The sequence below is a fragment of the Ailuropoda melanoleuca genome, chromosome 14, assembly GCF_002007445.2.
Source record: "Ailuropoda melanoleuca isolate Jingjing chromosome 14, ASM200744v2, whole genome shotgun sequence".
Lineage (NCBI taxonomy): Eukaryota > Metazoa > Chordata > Mammalia > Carnivora > Ursidae > Ailuropoda > Ailuropoda melanoleuca.
In genome coordinates this window covers 102,083,185-102,101,302 of record NC_048231.1, presented here as the reverse complement: position 1 = coordinate 102,101,302, position 18,118 = coordinate 102,083,185, and the positions used below count along the sequence as shown (strand labels likewise).

Sequence of the window (18,118 nt, the reverse complement as noted above, 5' to 3'; positions counted from 1 at the left end):
CCCATCCCTTCCTCCTGACCCATGAAGGCTGCCAGTCATTCTGAATCACGCCGCTCCCTTGCAGAGCCCTGCTGATGGCACTCCGCATGCAGCAGTCAGGGCTCTGGGAGATGAGACCTAACTTGTTTTTCTTTGTTCGTGAAGCCAAAGCTTCACATTCTGTTGTTCGTGCAATTATGTATTTGTTTATTTTTTTTTTTTTGCAGCTCTGGGGGAATATCTTTAGTATCAAGGGTACAGCTGGCCTGTAAGTCACCTTCATGTGAATACCCAAAAAAGCCCCCTTTGGACAGGTAATTCAAAAAGCCCCCCTCCATGGGGCCCACTGGGGAAACGCGTTTGGTGAGCTGAGCTCTGGTGGACCTCAGCTCCATTCACCTTTCCACGGCTTTGTTCAGTGTGCAAACTGCACAGCGGACGGCAGCCTGCATAGTCCTGCATTCTGAGGATTTTATTTTGGTCTACAGAGTACTGTAGCTTCTATGTTAAAACAATTTAAAGGATCTCTTTATTGTGGGGTTATAATTTTGTTCTTCTGTTTTTTCTTTATAAAATGCCAAAAGAAGTGTGATTGACATTTTTAAAAACTTACAAAAGTAAAAGCTGCCTTGCAAATCCTAATGTTGTTAACTCTGATTTCAAGTTCTGTTTCCCTTCTGTGATTTTTATTCCTAGGTTGTAAAGGGTAAGTGTTCACACATCTTTACCTCATTCTTCTTCCTATTCCTGTCCCAGACACCCAAATTCTTGGGGAAAGGAATCAACTTTACACCATCAAGTCGAGACTTTAAAGCAATATCCTCGGATGCCTTCTGGGCTCCACAACTCTTTCAAAGTGAGACCACCCAGTTTCGATACAGCCAGCTTACCAAAATGCACCCAGCACTGCTTCTGTTTGGGGGTGCCCTGGGAAGTGGGAGAACAGGTCATTCAGAAGGGACCCCAGCAGGTATCACTGATATTAATGGAGCGACCCTAGATCCGAGTGTCTACTGCATCAGGGAATACTGGCCCTGTACCTCAAGGGCTCCTCCAGCAGTATTTGTTAATTTGATGTTTCACAATTCCCTTCTCCCTCCCAGCCATGAAGGTTAAACGGAGAGTGGCAGAATAGGCAAGGTTAAGAAGCCAGTTCTCCAGGGATAATCATGGAATGCTTTATCAGGCTGGAGTAGTTCCTGTTATTCCTACACTCCGGAATGGAATTCAGGCAGAGAGCGGGCAGGAGGGCGAGCGAGGGCTTTGGGCTGGCATGTGATAGGCGTGGAGTAAGTTTTTACAGTGAATGCATGAGCCACCCAGGCCCGGTGGCTTTCAGAGGCCCTCAGCTGTGACAGTTCACCTCCTAGGACACCACCCACCTCCTAGACTCTCCTTAGGGGAGAAAGGCTTTCAGGGAAGGGAGGAGCAGCTCAGGGAGGGGGGAGAGGGCTGGCAAGAACCAGAGACAGCTCTGTTGGCTGAGGCGCCCGCCTATTTTATGTAACCACTGGGATTTGAACATGGAAGCATGCTCCCCCAGACGATGTTACAAATATACATAAATATAGATTTAGACACATTTAGTGAAGCTTGCTTTCTCCTAGCCAGGGGTAAGCGGAAACGTTTAAAGAGTGGGGCACTCTCTGTCCCTGGAAAGGACGCTCTGGCGTTTTTTGGCATCCTGGGCCACAGCACACAATGTAGTATGCTGCCTGGGGAGGTGGGCTGGGGTGGCCAAGACATCCCGAGGGTCCCGACCCCTGGCTCGGCGCACGCTAGGTGGTCTTAACCTCGGGAGGGCCCGGAGGAAACCCAAGTTGGTTTCAGGGGAGAGAGGAATCTAGCAGAGGGGGCAAATGAGGGGTGCGGAGGATCAAGCAGCAGCAAAAAGCAACCAGGGAGGGGGTGTAGAAAGAGAGCGCCAGGCACTGAGAGGCCGCCCAGAGAAGGGGGGAGATCTCAGAATTAAAGAGGTGTTAACAGAGGAACCAGGAGTCTGAATGGGGGGAGTTTGAATCCATGAAGGTTCTGCGGATTCCGTTTAAGAGGGCGAACTGGTCTTCTTGGGGAAAAGGTGCAAAAAAAAAAAAAAAGTGGAAAAGGTGGCGGGGTGCGGCGGGTGGAGAGGGCGAGCAGTAAGCGCCCCCGGGAGCGGCGAGCGGACACCCCTTTCCCCCGTGCCCCGGCGGGCGCGCAGGATGTGGCCTGCGGCCACTCCACCCTACCCCACCCCTAGAACGGGCCGGGCGCGGGCAGTCGGGCCGCCGGGCCTCCCCCTCCCCTAGCGCGGCCTCTCCCCCGCGCCCCCTCCCCCGCCGAGCAGCGCCGAGCCGCGAAGCCGCCGGGAGNCACTGCTGCTCCGCGCGCACCCGGCCGTCCTCTCCGAGCGCTGCACGGATGAGAAGAGCCGGCGCATCCTGGCCGCGCTGGTAGGTCCCGCCGCCGCACTGCCCCGCGCCGCGCTCCCTGGGGACCTGGGGTGGGACACCGTCCGAGGACCCCGGGAGCGCGGGAGTCGGGCGCGGTCTTGGCACCCGGGGGGGCGGGGTCCCGACGCGGTGCGTGCAATGTCCGGTGCGTACGACCCGTCTCTGCCCAGGAGTCTGTGGGCGCGCGGAGGTGTCTCTCCCCTTTCGCCAAAATTGGTCCTTTGTCCCAAGATAGTGGTCCTGCCCAACTGCTCTCCTGCCGCCCCTGAGCCCGTGCTCGGAAAGTTTGCAGGTCTGCTCCGAGTCTCCCGGCAGCCCCTCGGTGCCCGCGTCCCGAGTGGTGCGGCCGGACTCGGGGCGCTGGCTAGGGCGAGGGCCGGTGGCGGGGCTGGGGACCGGTGGGGACCACGCCTCTACTTGTCGGTGCTCTCGTTCAGCGGCTGTTCTACGATTCCAACCTGGGGGCATCTCGCCGAGCCCAACGCAGACGGCTGGTAGGGCCCCTGTCTCCCTGTACCCCAAAGACGCGGCTCTCCCGGGCGCGGTTTGTGGGACCCCAGGCAGAGTGAGCTCCGGGGAGCGGATCCCCGCACACCCTGTCCTGGGCTCAAGATAGCGGTCTCCTAACAGGCGTGGGCCTGAGTGGTCCTAGCTGGGCTGGGCAGGCTGCTGTGTGCACTGGGCCCCAGATGCTCATCCGTTCATTCCAAACGTCTCTCTGTTTGGTCCGGAAGATAATGAGCGTTAGGCAGACTTGGAAAAAGGTAAGAATCCCGGAAAGGAAAGGCGAAAAGGTGAAGACAGCGGGCAAAGACTGCCCCTTTGGTTTCTTACGCGACTATGCACTTCCTAAAACAGCGACTGTCTATCTAAGCATTTGCTGTGAAAGATGATCTGTTTTCTAAGAAATCTTCAAAAAACTCATGGGAAGTTTACAGTCCAATTGCTTACATATGGGTGGGTTTTTTGAGATTGTGGGTTTTCAAAATTTCATAGTCTAAAAGTTAAAAAAACAGATTGGAAAAATTAAAGAAATGAATGAAACTCAAAGAAATCATATTCCTTAATTGAGCCTGTCGTGTCAGCATGAATTGATCATAATCATCACTGATTCCCTCCATCCCATCTCTCAATTATCTATGGACTGTTACACTGAAGTTCTATCAAGTTTTCTTTAACTTCCAACAACTCATCAACTTTCTCAGTAACTCATAAAAATTCCTTTTACAAGGCTTTTTTCACCTCTGTTTTTGGGGGAACGATTGACTAATTTTAATGAACAAAAAGTTTTTTTTTTCCAGGATGGAATACCTGTTTACAAAAATAATATAATAATCTTTTACATTAAAATAAAAAATGCTATTTTCATTTATTTATCTTTGGTTAAGTGGGAAAAGGATTAATGGAAATTATATGGCCTAATATAATTTAGGTAATTGCTAATCATCACTTTCCCAGCATTCCAACTCATAAATTAAAAGCGATTCTGGTTAGAGGCTCTACCAATATATCTAACGGCAGCCAGCTGGGGTTGTTTTTAGTCTGACATGAAGCTGAAGACATGGGCTCTGCTTCTGAAGGCTCCCAATCTTGCCTACTGCCAAAAGAACAATTTGAAATACTGCCTTTCTCTGTCTTCCTGAAGTTCATCCAACATTGTCTCACCAAACTGACTTTTTGGGGAGCATCATGTGGCACCCTGTTCGAGGCCCTTATTTCTCACCCGTGCTCAGGGCTTGGCTTTCTCTCCCTCTCTCCTTGCCTCATTCCTGTTCCCTTCCACCTTCTCCGACCTGGATTTGTGGGTGTTAGCCCCACCCAGCAGCGTGGATCACTGTGCCCAGGACACAGGGTCAGAACGGCACGGACAGCACAGCAGTCTCCACAACCCAGACTCTGCTGGGCCCTGGCTGCCACGCGGAGTCTTTCATTGTGGCCGCCCAGGACTCAAGCTGAATCGACCCTCTGTCTCTAGGCTCCCAAGCACTTTCAATTCATGCTGCCTGGCTTTTGTCTTTAATAAGAAAACTGGCCGTTATTTTTCTGACTGCTCTCCAGACCCTCATTAGCTTTCCCTCTGAATACCCAGCACAGAAGGAGTGCACTACAGCTGAGCCAGAGGGAGCCCTCTCCCTCCCTGGCAGAGCTGGGGGGAGTCATGAACTCCTTCTGGTGTCCCAGGCCGCCAGGGTGGCAGGTGCCATTGCTGGCCTGCAGGGCTGTCTGCAGACAAAGGTACAGAGCTTCAGGAGCTGGGAGCCGGCCTGCTGGCACCCCCAGGCGGCACCCCTCCTGCTCAGGGAGCTCAGCGCACTTCATGGCCCTGGAAGAGGGGAGAGTTGGAAGAGCCAATTGGAATTGTTCCAAGGAGTCGGGCCCTGGGTCCTCTAGCTTTGGAGTTTTTGAGTCAGGCTGCTGTGCTCCTCTGCGCTGTGGCTTTTCGGCACATCTCATAATCAAGACATCTGTAAGCCCGCTTCAACTTCTCTGTGAGGTTCCTAGAGCCCTTCTTTCCTGGTGAGCTGGGTCCTGGGCTGTCCCAGGCTGGTGAGTGTCACAAAGCCTGGCGCCCCATGCCGCGGGCAGAGAGATGTGTGCTGCGGGTGCGCGCTGTGCTTCCTCTGGGCAGGCCCTGGGCTAAGTGGCTTTCTACGCATTAGTTCATTTCATCCCTTCGATAATCTCTTCGAGGGTTGTGCTTACATTCTCCCCACTTCACAGATGGCAAAACTGAGCCCCATAGACATAAGGTCACTTATCCTGATTCACGCAGTTGGTGCATCGTGGAGACAGTATGGGACCCTGTGCAGCGTGATAGTAGAGGCTCTGACAATAGGTGGCTTCCCCAATAACGAAAACCTGAGTAACCACTGGGCATTCTTCATCCTTCCATCGCATATCATTTTCAAGGCATCTCAAAAAGATTCCCACAGACTCTGTTATTCACAAGGCTTAGCTCCCTTTTGGCTCTCTAGGTCTTGATGTGATTTAATTTAGCTGCCTACAGTAGAGATTGCTTTTTCATAGGGCAGGCTTATCTTTCTTTGCTGTGTTAGAAACCCATGGCCCCAGTGGGACTACGGCATCCAGAAAGATTTTATAGCAGGGAATGTCTCTATTTTCCAGAGCGCTCTGGCCATGTTTGTAATGTGTATCTTCTAAGCCATCCAGGGGTCAAGAGGGGTTGCACAGTGGGCAGGCTAAATGCACTGAGATTCTCCAATGCACAGCTTACTGCTCAGGGAAGGAGTTCTATCGTGTGCTCTGTTACTAGCCACGTAGAGACTTCATGCTCCTTAAAAACAAAAACAAATACACAAAAGAAAACCCAGCCGTAGGCATGACCTCTGAGACCCCGTCAGCAGTTTCACAGACTCGAGCAGACAGGTTTTGTTTTTGCCTAAGAACCACGATAGGAGCTGGAGAGAGTCTAAGCAACGGCCGCTAAGACATTCCTACCAGAACTGAGAATTCTGGGAGCGAGCGTCTGTATGTGCGCACATAGTCTAGAAACACAAATCCACTGTGAGTTTAAGTAATTAAAAAATGCCCGTCAATGACAAGGTGACTTTGTTAACTTGTTCTTTTTTTCAGTTTATTTTAAAATGTGATACCTGTGCATTTTGTATGCGCGCACATTTGGGCACAGAAGCGTATCTGTCTTCATGCTGGCAACACCCCCTCATTCTCAGAGTAAAGCGACTTTAAACACTGAGCTCAAGTGAACAAACCACTTTTATTGAGTTAAAACATAGCTACTTCAGTAGGACATGCTGCTCATAGAATAATTTCACTATTGCCTCTCGCATGATGGCAATTTTTAATTAGCTCGTAAACCTGTAATTTGTCCTTGAAGTTTCTGGTGCTTAAATGCTCTGTTAATTCCTCTCCGGTTTTAGGAGACACAGACATGCCAAAGGTCCTGCAGATCCCCCAGCTAGTAGCCACGGTGCTTGGATTTTACAGTCTCTGTCAGAGAGTAGGAGCCGAAATGCCACAAGCACACCATCCTGAAGGGTGATGACAAAGAACCACTCTGTAATAACCACACTGTGCACGCCCGGCTCTAGTGTCAACCATCCCCTATGACGAACGCCGTGACGGGTGTACCGGAAGTTAGGTCATAAACCAAGACCTCCCCTGTGGTAGCTGAGGCCCTCTGGGGTCCTGGGCACCTCGCTCCACTTCCTGGCCTCTCTGATGCTCGACACAGCAGCCCCAGAAGCTGTCAGCCCTGCAGGAGTCACACTTCTGTGCCAATGTGGTAAACTTCAGAAAAACAGCCCCAAATAATGCTCCCCTCTGAAACTCATAGGCTCTATGCCCAATTCGATGATTATACTGTTGTTCAAATGTCTTACAACTCCTGTTTGGAATTGCCGTTGAAATCTGCAGGGGCAAAATTGTATAGATTGTAATTCGATTCGGACTCGAGTTCACCAATGCAGGATAGTTTTGGAGAAAACACTGCGCTGTGGGGAGCCAGTGGGAGAGACGATGGCTCAAATGGATTGGGAGCTGGGGGAAGAGGACAGAGATGAGGATTCCCAGGGGCAGCCAGGCTGTCCCCCAAACCACGCCCCTGGGAAGGTTGATCTGGCCCTTGTAGGGTAGAGGCATTTTTGTCTGGCAGAGACATGGCATTTTTTCACAAGACAGCCCAGTCTGTCACACAGAGGTGCTTGGGCTAACTTTGCTTCCCACACTCCGGAGCCGTATCTGGCTCTGTGAACCCACCACGCTACTTTGCACCTCGGGCTCTTTGCGCAGGTTATTTCCTGCAGCGGAACTCTCCCTATCTGCTAGGCACGCTGCAGTTAGGCTTCCAAAATTGAGCTCAGGTGCGTCTCTCCACGAGGAAGCCTCCCCCAGCCTTCTGATGACCAGGGCTGGAGAGGGTGGGAGAGAAGTAGCATTCACTAAGACCACCTCTGCCCTGCGACTTTGGTTGACCTTCACGGGTCTCCTGTGACACTGTATCAGCATCCCAGGCTACAGACCTGGAAACAAGCCACCAGCTCGTACGGGGCAGAGCCAGGAGGCAAACCCAGGCTGCCCCAGAGCCCCGCCTGGCTGTGTACCTATCCTGGACGGATCATACTCTCTCTCGTTTATGAGTTTGGAAGGCAGCCGCCTCTGTGACGTGAACTCCTCTAGTTGGGTAGTGGCTCAGCTCACGTACAGCCGGGGGGAGTCGGGAGAGTGGCAGTGTGGATTTAAAGGTGTCCAGGTGTGGCTGAAGCAGCAAGGCCTGGCCCGTGGCCGTTCCCAGGCCCAGAGGAGTGGAGCGGTCTCCTTGGCCCACAGCAGTCTCTCCTGGCCAGTGGCAGTTTCTGCCGCAGCTCGGGATGAAAGTCAAGGCCCTAGGTGATGCCCTCCACACTTGCCACTCACAGTACAGCGGACTGACTCCCTTCGCCTCCTCCCTTCTCCCCAGCTTCTTGGGATTCTGAAGCTCTCAGCTCAGGATTCACCCCCTCCCACCAGACTGGTTCTGTCACCTGCTTTTCTTTTCCTGTTCTGTACTTCATACAAAAGCACTTTTGATTAAATTCTAAATGTGACAACACTCCAAAAATGTTTATAGAATTGAAGCACATAATTTTGGGTATCATACTTAAGGGAATTTTGGGGCTTTATAAGGAAATTTAAAAAAATAATTTTCTGATCAGTTTTACTAAAGAAATGTGAAACTCTGTAAATACCAGTGAGCACAGGGAAAAGCCAGCAACAAGTAAAACGAATGGCCCACGTTATTTCTGTCACTCATACACTTTTGGTTCTGGTTGTCTAGGACACCTCCCTTCTGAGGCTCTCCTGCCAGGTCTCGGGGATCTGTGTCTTACAGGGGGCGATACGGAAGTGAGTCTAAACAGAGCGTGAGTGACTCAAAGGGTCCCAATCCTTTCAGCACCCATTTCTTGACCCCAAGCTGTGGAATTAAGAGGATGGTATTTTACCAGCATGTGTTACGTTAAACTGCAAGACGAACACAGCATCAAGTGTGTTCGTTAACACAGCGTCATCACAGGTGCCAGCCTGGCACTCCCAAGCTCCGGGGTCAGATTCATGACCACGCACACATCTCTGTCATTGGCATCCTTGTGCTTGGCGAGTGTGACACACTCACCACGCAATGTGATATACTAAGATTGAAAGCCCATGAAGGAGAAATGCTCCCAGGAGCCTCCTTCAGCAGAAAGCCCCTGGATCAGGTCAGATGGCGTGGCCGGGGTCTTTTGGGCTCTCGTCCAGCTACTGCCTGAAATGATCCCGAAAATCCAGATACTTGTTTTAAGAACTGGGGCTATTTCTTTTTAATAAGCTTTCTGGTAACGCGTGCTTTGAACAATTATGCTAGAGTATTTATAAAGGTCCACAACCCTTTAACACTTTGGGGCCAGGCATGCTTTTGAAGTCATAATTTTTTGGGCATTAGAAAAATAATACAGATCACATACCTTATATTTTGCATATGAAGTGGAACGAGTAATCAAACCAAGAAATAATTCTGCAGCACAATGTATAGAAATTCACACCAAGTCGAATACATTTAGACTATAAAGAGCCTCACAGCTCTTCAGTTGGGTTTTGGTACCATGTGAGGCCCACTAAGTCACGAAAAAGTTGTAGTTTTCAGAGCTTTTGGGATTTTGGAATTGTTGCTATATCCAGGCATGGGAAGGACATTGTCTGACTTTGAGCTGCTTATAATACAAAGCCGACCAGCATGAAACGACCAGTCTCTGAAGAGCGTGTAATTACACACCTGGCCATTGCTGGAGGGCTATCATGATGCTTTGCACTTCAATAGATTAATGGTTTCCACACACTTTCTCACTCAGCCTGTTGGAAAACGGAGCAAGGGAGGCAGACAGGTGATACAGAGAAGGAATCTGAGGCTCACAGTGGTGGGGTGGTCTGCTCAGGATGTCACGGCCCAGCCAGGCCGGGGTCCCAGCTTTGTGACCGTCGGCCCTGTCCCGTATTGTCTGCACTGTGCGGGTCACTCCAAGCACGTTGTACTGCATGAGCTAGAGTGAAGGAAACAACATGGCGGTCCTACCCTTGTCAACCACCGCAAGAGAACAAGCCCCACCCCCTCACCCCCCACCCCCGGTCTCCTGGGCAGAACTTCTAGGAAGAGAGGTCTGCACCTGTGCACGTGGAAGGAAGACGCATCTGTGGGGGAACAGCTAGTGGTAGTTCCTGATAAAGACGGGTCTAGGGGGTTAGGTTTCCTGAAAGATTAAAACAAAAGAACAGAGTAACAGCCCTCCATCTTACTTTATCCTGTGCAAGTTCTGTCCTTCCTCTTCGACCGCGTCCCAGCAGGACCACCAGCCAGGGCCTGGCTGGACTATCTTCTTAGGGATGTTTGTGGTGTGGTAGGGGGAGATCACTGGTCCCCTCCTGGGGAACCCATCCTAAGAGCCACTGAAGTGTTAGGAGAAACATCCATCCGAGGGCTCCTGGACCCTCCTGGCCACCGCCAGGAACCAGACGCCCTATGCTTCCAGAACAGCTCCTGTGTTCGGAAGGTGTCCCTGGCGCCTCTCTCCAGTCCTGCTGACACGACCAGCCACGAGGCCTCTTCTGACTCCTGTTTCCTATATAGGGCGTTCCCCCGAGCCCCTGGCATCCTCCCAGACCTGCTGGCCTTATAGGCTGCACCACTTGGTGTCAGAAACAGCAGGCTGAGGGATAAGGGCTGCTAGAAGGGTGGTTACTGTGGCTGGCCTGGAACCAGGGGGGCTTGCTGGGGAACCCCCTTCCGAGATCTGACTTAGCCATTCTGGGATGGTGGCGTTCAGAGCTCCCCAGGGCAACCTGCACGTGTGGCCAGCGTCGCGAGCTGGCCAGCCCTGTCTCTGACAGCTGAGGGAAGTGTCACCAGCTGGTGAAAGGCTTTTCCCAGCATCACGTGGCGGGACGGGGCGGGGGGGGGGGGGGGGGGGGGGGTGGTGTCTGCATCTCCCCTCCAGAGTCATGATTCTGAAGACCTGAGCTGGTTGAATGTCATAAATTTGAGACACTCCTCTAAGTCTTTCACTGAGTTACCCACTGGCGCAAATAGCCTGCGTGATTCACGTTCGTGAGGTTTCTCTCAACAGCTGATTAAAGCATCCTGCGCACAGGAAGCAACCTGGCCCCTTTCCTGCCCCAGGCCAGGGTCGGCTCGGCCCCTCCCGCCTGGTGACCCATTGTCCCCTTCCTTCCAGTGCCGGGAGTACGAGGGCGGGGTGCTGGTGGGAGACCTGTGTGAGGACCTGTGCGTGGCGGGGAAGCTGCTTTACCAGCGCTGTCTCTACTACGAGAGGGGCAAGAAGGTGCTGCAGGCCGACTGGCGCGGCCGCCCCATCATCCTCAAGTCCAAGGAGGAGGCCTTCTCCAGCTTCCAGCCGCTCGGCCTGCTGGAGGACGCGGCCGACGAGGGCGGCCAGGGCGTCCCCGAGGCAGAGCTGCTCCTGCTGGTGGCCGGCGAGGTCAAGAACGCCCTGGGCCTGGAGCTGTCCGGCGGCAGCCTGGGGCCGCTGTGGCCGGGCAGGCGCGGCCCTCGCTGGCGGGGGCAGCTGGCCAGCCTGTGGTCCCTGCTGCAGCAGGAGGAGTTCGTCCTCTTCAGCCTGCTGCAGGACCTGAGCCGGCACGCCCTGCCCGTGCTGGGCTCCTGCGGCCACTTCTACGCGGTGGAGTACCTGGCCGCTGGCAGCCCCCGCCACAAGACCCTCTTCCCCCTCGATGGGGCTGCAGGGGCGCCCCGGGGCGGCCAGGGCCAGGCCAAGGCCGTCAGCGACATGGCGCTCAGCTTCCTGGACATGGTGAGCCACTTCGAGGACGACTTCTCTCACCGCCTCCACCTCTGCGACGTCAAGCCTGAAAACTTTGCCATCAGGAGTGACTTCACGGTGAGTGGTACGGGGAGGGGGTGTGTGTCCTGTGGGGGGCAGAGAATCTAGGAGAGGGTTTCTGAAATCTGGGGGGGGACACTACCACCTANAGCTGGTTGAATGTCATAAATTTGAGACACTCCTCTAAGTCTTTCACTGAGTTACCCACTGGCGCAAATAGCCTGCGTGATTCACGTTCGTGAGGTTTCTCTCAACAGCTGATTAAAGCATCCTGCGCACAGGAAGCAACCTGGCCCCTTTCCTGCCCCAGGCCAGGGTCGGCTCGGCCCCTCCCGCCTGGTGACCCATTGTCCCCTTCCTTCCAGTGCCGGGAGTACGAGGGCGGGGTGCTGGTGGGAGACCTGTGTGAGGACCTGTGCGTGGCGGGGAAGCTGCTTTACCAGCGCTGTCTCTACTACGAGAGGGGCAAGAAGGTGCTGCAGGCCGACTGGCGCGGCCGCCCCATCATCCTCAAGTCCAAGGAGGAGGCCTTCTCCAGCTTCCAGCCGCTCGGCCTGCTGGAGGACGCGGCCGACGAGGGCGGCCAGGGCGTCCCCGAGGCAGAGCTGCTCCTGCTGGTGGCCGGCGAGGTCAAGAACGCCCTGGGCCTGGAGCTGTCCGGCGGCAGCCTGGGGCCGCTGTGGCCGGGCAGGCGCGGCCCTCGCTGGCGGGGGCAGCTGGCCAGCCTGTGGTCCCTGCTGCAGCAGGAGGAGTTCGTCCTCTTCAGCCTGCTGCAGGACCTGAGCCGGCACGCCCTGCCCGTGCTGGGCTCCTGCGGCCACTTCTACGCGGTGGAGTACCTGGCCGCTGGCAGCCCCCGCCACAAGACCCTCTTCCCCCTCGATGGGGCTGCAGGGGCGCCCCGGGGCGGCCAGGGCCAGGCCAAGGCCGTCAGCGACATGGCGCTCAGCTTCCTGGACATGGTGAGCCACTTCGAGGACGACTTCTCTCACCGCCTCCACCTCTGCGACGTCAAGCCTGAAAACTTTGCCATCAGGAGTGACTTCACGGTGAGTGGTACGGGGAGGGGGTGTGTGTCCTGTGGGGGGCAGAGAATCTAGGAGAGGGTTTCTGAAATCTGGGGGGGGACACTACCACCTATGCAGGCTTCCGGCCTGGACGAGCCGGACCTGCCAGCGCACCTCTTTTGGGGCGTGAATGAGAGAATTTGGGGAACACATGCACCTTGCACCTCCCCAGGATTGGGAATGATAATGAAGGTTTGTCCTCCCTGACGGTGCTTCTGGTTTCTCCAAAGCAGCTTCTTAGACCTAATTTGAAAGCAAACTCCTGCTGCGTGCAGAAAACCATCTTTAGGAGATGAGGAGCCACGGAGGATGACGCAGAAAGCTGGCCTTTGGGGGCTCTGGTACCACAGCTAGCTGGAGGTTGCCGTTTGCACACCGCCCGTGCTCTGTGACAGTGTCAGGCTTTCCCCGACACTTTCCTCCTGGAGAGGTTCTAGTTAGTTCCCTTCCATGGGTGAGACATCCAGAGGGACGGCTGGAGTTCTGGGGCCTTCTCCCAGGGGACAGAGCCGCCCACGTGCAAGTGTCTGTCTCTGTGCTGTTCCGTAAAGTGTGGTGGGGTCCATCTCCCGCTCTGGGCAGTGCAGCTGTACAAGGACTTAAACGTGCTGGAGAAGCAGCAGGAGGGACTTCAGTGTTTTACTATAAGATGACCCCCTCCCGCTTCCCCCCAGCTGGGCGAAACCTGAGCATCAGATTAATGCTGTGGTGACCCAGGTGCCCTAACACAGGTGTCCTTCCCCTGTGCTGGGACAAAGGCTGGGACCGCCTAAGAACAAGTAGGTGTGGGTGTGGGGTGGGCATTGGGGCGGGGGCTGTGTCCTGGTCCTTCCTTCCCAAGCTGCGACAAGTTAGCTTGTAACTGCGAGTGCTGGCCATTGAGGCTGACTTGACTGCAGCCACCCGAGGGCTGGTCACTGAGGGTGCTGGCTCATGGCAGAACAGTGCTCTTCATCCCAGTTAAAAACATAAAGGGACAAAAAGAGGGTTCTTTTCTGCCAGCCAAGGGCTTTCATGGCAGGTAGCATAGGAATGCCTTCTTAAAACAGCCTGAAATCTAGAAAACGAAACTTGACCCCTGTATCAAGCCCTTCTCCAATCAAGCCTTTGTTACCGTGAAGAGCATTGTGGCAACTTGCCCAAATTGCTTTGTCCTAATGCCTTCCTTGTCCCTGGCTGCCCCAGAGGGTTTGATAAGCCAGGGGTGGCTCCAAGTGTGGAAGGTAAAGAGTTGAGCGGTTCCGGAAGGCTCTGGGAAGTTCCTGGAGCGTCTGCACTCTGGGTGGTGAGCTCTGGAGGAGTTCAGCTCCATCTGCAGTATCCTGAGCTCCACGAGACCTCTAGACATGGTCCAAGCTGTGAAGGGGAGGGACACTCCAGGACTCTGCCAGCATATTTTTTGGAGGTGAAATCCTGGCCAAGCTTCCCTAATTCATAAGCAGAAAGTTTATGTAATGGACGTGAAGGACCACCAGTCTCTTTCTCAGAAAAGTCCTGAGAACTCGGGCACCCCAAGGCCCTGGGAAAGGAGGTGTGGTGCGTCCGCTCACACCACTGGCTTTGGCAGTTATGGGGCCAGTGCTCATCTCACACCCGTGTCTTCATCCAGCAAGTACTACGGAGTGTCAACGAGTGCAACTCCACAGGGGCAGTAACGGTGGAGGGAACTGTGAAGCTGACTGGGCTGGGTTCCCAGAAAAGGCTGTAGGAAGGAGGCTGACTGGTCTTCCCCGGGGAAAGGGCAACATGGCATGTTGCTGGCTCGTGCACAGCACTAGGGTTGTGCCTTCTAGAGTCTTGTGCATGATAGGCACGGAATAGCTGTTCAATGAAATAATGGCTGCACTTTTTGACCTAGCCCCAGCCTGTGCGCCCTGTGGACTGTGCTGGGGCACACCGGCCCTTGCCTCTGCCTGAGCTCTTCTCCTCTTCTCGAGGGTCCCCCTGGCTAACTCTGGCATTATTTTTTTTTAAGATTTTATTTATTTATTCAACAGAGATAGAGATAGCCAGCGAGAGAGGGAACACAAGCAGGGGGAGTGGAAGAGGAAGAAACAGGCTCACAGCAGAGGAGCCTGATGTGGGGCTCGATCCCATAACGCTGGGATCACTCCCTGAGCCGAAGGCAGACACTTAACCGCTGTGCCACCCAGGCGCCCCTAACCCTGGCATTATTGACCTTACAGATGCTGAGTTTAACTTCACCTATGATTTCACAACTTTAAATGAAACTCAGCAGTGTCAGCATCACCAGAGAACTTGTTAGAAATGCAGATTTTCTGCCTCCCCCCAAGACCTGCTAGGTCTGACACTCTGGGGGTGGGACACGGCAACTTGCTGTCATTCCCTCGCTCCGGGACCCCAATTACAGGCCCTGAGAATTTATCCAGCACTTGCAAAGGAACAACTGAGAAACACCATTGCTTCGAGCCCCCAAATCATGGCCAGCAAGTGCTCCTTTCAAACAGACATGTGTCCTACGTGAGAGCCACACTTCTCAGTGGGGAACGAAACAATTCTCATCAACCCTTTCTAGTCTGATGCCGGGATGAAGTTTGATGAAGATGTGAGTTATGTCATTTCATGCAGGAAGAGTGTTAGGATTCTCCTGATATGACTAAAGAAACCATATGCAGGTCTTTCTGTTAGCTTGGTTACTGCTCTTATTTTAGGTGCATGGAGTTATGCTTACAATAGTTGTAATCCATTCTGCACTATATGCTACAAATAAAAAAAAATAAATCTGGCTCTCTCTGGGAGATGAGAAGGGAATAATCAGGAATAGGAGTGAGAAGTCACAAGGAGCCGAAAGTGTATGTAGGAGCCCAGGGGAGTTTGGGGAGATTGCCAGAAAGTACAGAAAGGAGGGAGGCCCTGTAGTCCTGATAATAAATTATAAAGACGATAGATTCATGAGCACAGCCTAATATATTTTTAGTGTATTAGCTAAGGCTAAATGGCAAAATTAGTTATTTCTTTTGGCTAAATAATGAGAGATGAAAAATTGATTAAAATTGTAATTTCTGTTTGCTGTGCCTGAATTAGTAATTAGGCAAAGCTCTTAAGTAGGGAAAAGTTCCCTGTTCTTTATGTTCATTATTCTTCATATATTTTGAAAGAAACTATTTTCCCTCTTCTGTTTTACTGAATCATCCTCCAAGGAAGTTTACTGCCTCTGGCATCACTCCTGAATGAACAGCAAAAACCCAAAGCGGGGACTATAGCTTCTAACACTGCCAAGTTGCGGAGGAAATGGACCCCAGCCAAGGAGGCCTTGTGGAGATGTTACCAAAGGCAGAAGGAAGGGCTCACGTTCAGAGGATGGCCTGTGAAGGCTTGTGAGATGCCCCAGACTCCATCAAATTCATCAAGTGTTCCAAAAGCTTTTTAATACCTCGAAGCTATGAACTGCTTGATTTGGGCAGACTCCAGGTTTTATCAAGTTTGAGATCATCTTTTCTTGTTTTTAAAATTCAGGTGGTGGAGAGAAATCTGCATAATGTAGATATTTTTCTTTTTTTCTGGTTTGGAAGCCTAGTTGGTTTGAAGCCAAGAAGATAAATCTTGAAATTCCAGGGGGTCGATCCTGGGCTCACGCTGACAGCGACATTTAGTATTTGATGCTGTTGGATCAGGGTCCATATGCATCAGCCCTAATCCAAGAGTTCTGATGCTGCCTTTCGGAGCCATGTTTCTGTCCAGCAGTCCACAGGAAACCAGTGGACTCAGGTCACCTCTCTCGGGTGCAAGGAGACAGTGTAGGTCCTGCCTGCCCACTTTCACTGTCACACCCACAGACCTGCCCCAGGAGGTCGGTTTCTTCATTGTTGATATTCATGGGGATAAATTACTTAGGTCTCACAGCTTTTATAATGCTAACCCTTGAAGGTTGGAGGCCAAAGTGATACAGCAATGGAGGGGGTATTAATTTATTTTTAAGACATTTCAGAGATTCGACTTTTTTTTTTTTTAAAGATTTATTCATTTGAGAGAGAGAGCAAGCGAGCATGGGGTGAGGGTCAGAGGGAGAGAGAATCCTCAAGCAGACTGTGCACTGAGTGTGGGCCGACCCGGGGCTCGATCCCAGGACCCTGAGATCACCACCTGACTGAGCATCAGACCCTTAACTGACTGAGCCAGCCAGGTGCCCCCCAGAGATCCTACTTTTAAAGCTGAAAAAGTGTTGAAAGTTGAAAAGCGATACTTCTAGTTATGGTTCCAAATCCTAGGCTTTCCCCAGTGACAGCAAAAGTCCTTCTTGCGGCAAAAGCCTCGCAATATGGTCAGTTCCGGGTGCTTGTGTGAATAAAGCATGCGCCCCCGGCACAGCTGGGCTCCTGTTTCCTGCAGGCGGAGCTCTGTGACCCCACACCCCGCAGGTGCCTGCGCTGCCTACAGGGAACGGAGGTGCCCCGGCTCCCGCAGTGCTGAGCCTCAGCACCCTGTGACGGCCATGTGCTGTGTTGGTTATAGGTGGTGGCCATCGACGTGGACATGGCCTTTTTTGAACCTAAAATGAGGGAAATTCTCGAGCAAAACTGCACGGGAGATGAAGACTGCAATTTCTTTGACTGTTTTTCAAAGTGTGATTTGCGTGTCAACAAGTGCGGAGCGGAAAGAGTCAACAGCAACCTGCAGGTAGGGGCCGCCCCGCTGGGCTGGGGACATCGCGTTCTCCGGGAGCGAGGGGCACTCTGCTCATGGGGTCCAGGTCACCCCTTCCATGCCACCTGGGCTCCATGTGCTCAGCGGGTATGGGGACAGCGGGAGGCAGTGTCGTCTGCCCCATGGGGTTGTCGGCCAAATGACCCCACGGGGGTCTTCTGCATGCAGCAGCCAGCTGACCCCATTGCTGGGCTCCCTGTGTCCTCCTAACATATTCCTTTTCTAACTTAAAATTCTACTCAAAAAAAATGTCCTTGCCCCAATTGACAGAGCGAAAGAACAGAATTTTTTAAAATTTCAGAGACAGACATAACGACAGGTAGTTCTCGGGCCAGCAGAAGTTAGCTGGGTTATGCAGGAATGGTGCCGGTCAGCCCGGTAGCTCCAATTTCACTCCTGCCTAAACTAGCTTCCAGAGGGCTCGAGTATTTACTCACAAAAAATAGGATGCTAAATGTACCAGAGAAAAACTGGGAGAATTTAAAATATTACCCGAGAGTAAGGAAGGACTTTCTGAGTATGGAACACAGCTCAGAGGCCACAGGAAGAACACGTGACCGATTTCACTATCTTGAAAATATCCATATAGTGGAAACAAAAGAAACCCCCCCTTCCGTAAATACGAGCAAAATTTAAAAGTTAAATGATAAAATGGGCAAAATGTTTGCAATTGCTGGTACAGATCAGGAGAGCAGGGGACAGAGGGGTCCTCATGCACCCGCTGCTGTCGAGGCTCAGAGAGTGTCCCCCAGCACTGTCCTTCCCCACCAGAGTTTCTTTGCCATGGCTACTCCATGTGCCAGGACCAGCGTCCAGGGACTGGGCAGTGGGAGCAGGGGCATACACAAAGCCCCGTCTCCGGCCTCAGTAAGGAACACTGGAAGATTTCCTTCTCCCTCAGATCCACGGAGGTGTGGTTCCCAGGAACGCACCTCAATAAATCCCTGCCTACAAACCTCCCTCTTAGAGTCCACTCTCCTGGAAGCCAACCAAAGCAAGGGGATGTCCTGACGATATAAAAAGTGTCTGAGAATTAATATGAAAAAAGCCAACTATCTTATGGAAGTGTGAGCAAAGGACATCAACTTGACCATTCACTGAAAAGAAAGCACAAATAACTTTCACC

General features: G+C 52.6%; 2 protein-coding genes across 2 annotated transcripts in view; both read left to right on the top strand.

Annotated features, from left to right (window-relative positions):
- Positions 1 to 1,199: 1,199 nt before the first annotated feature.
- Positions 1,200 to 18,097, top strand: LOC117795074 (divergent protein kinase domain 1C-like). The gene is made up of 4 exons (XM_034642217.1): positions 1,200 to 1,268; positions 2,268 to 2,411; positions 10,634 to 11,317; positions 16,801 to 18,097. The coding sequence occupies exons 1-4, from the start codon at positions 1,200 to 1,202 to the stop codon at positions 17,200 to 17,202; spliced, it is 1,299 nt and encodes a 432-aa protein (XP_034498108.1). The 3' UTR covers positions 17,203 to 18,097.
- DIPK1C (divergent protein kinase domain 1C) overlaps positions 17,653 to 18,118 on the top strand; it is a 13,018-nt gene continuing 12,552 nt past the window's right edge. The window contains exon 1 of the mRNA XM_034642216.1: positions 17,653 to 17,668. Within this exon, the coding sequence (XP_034498107.1) occupies positions 17,653 to 17,668 (16 nt within the window). The remainder of the gene's footprint in view (positions 17,669 to 18,118) is intronic.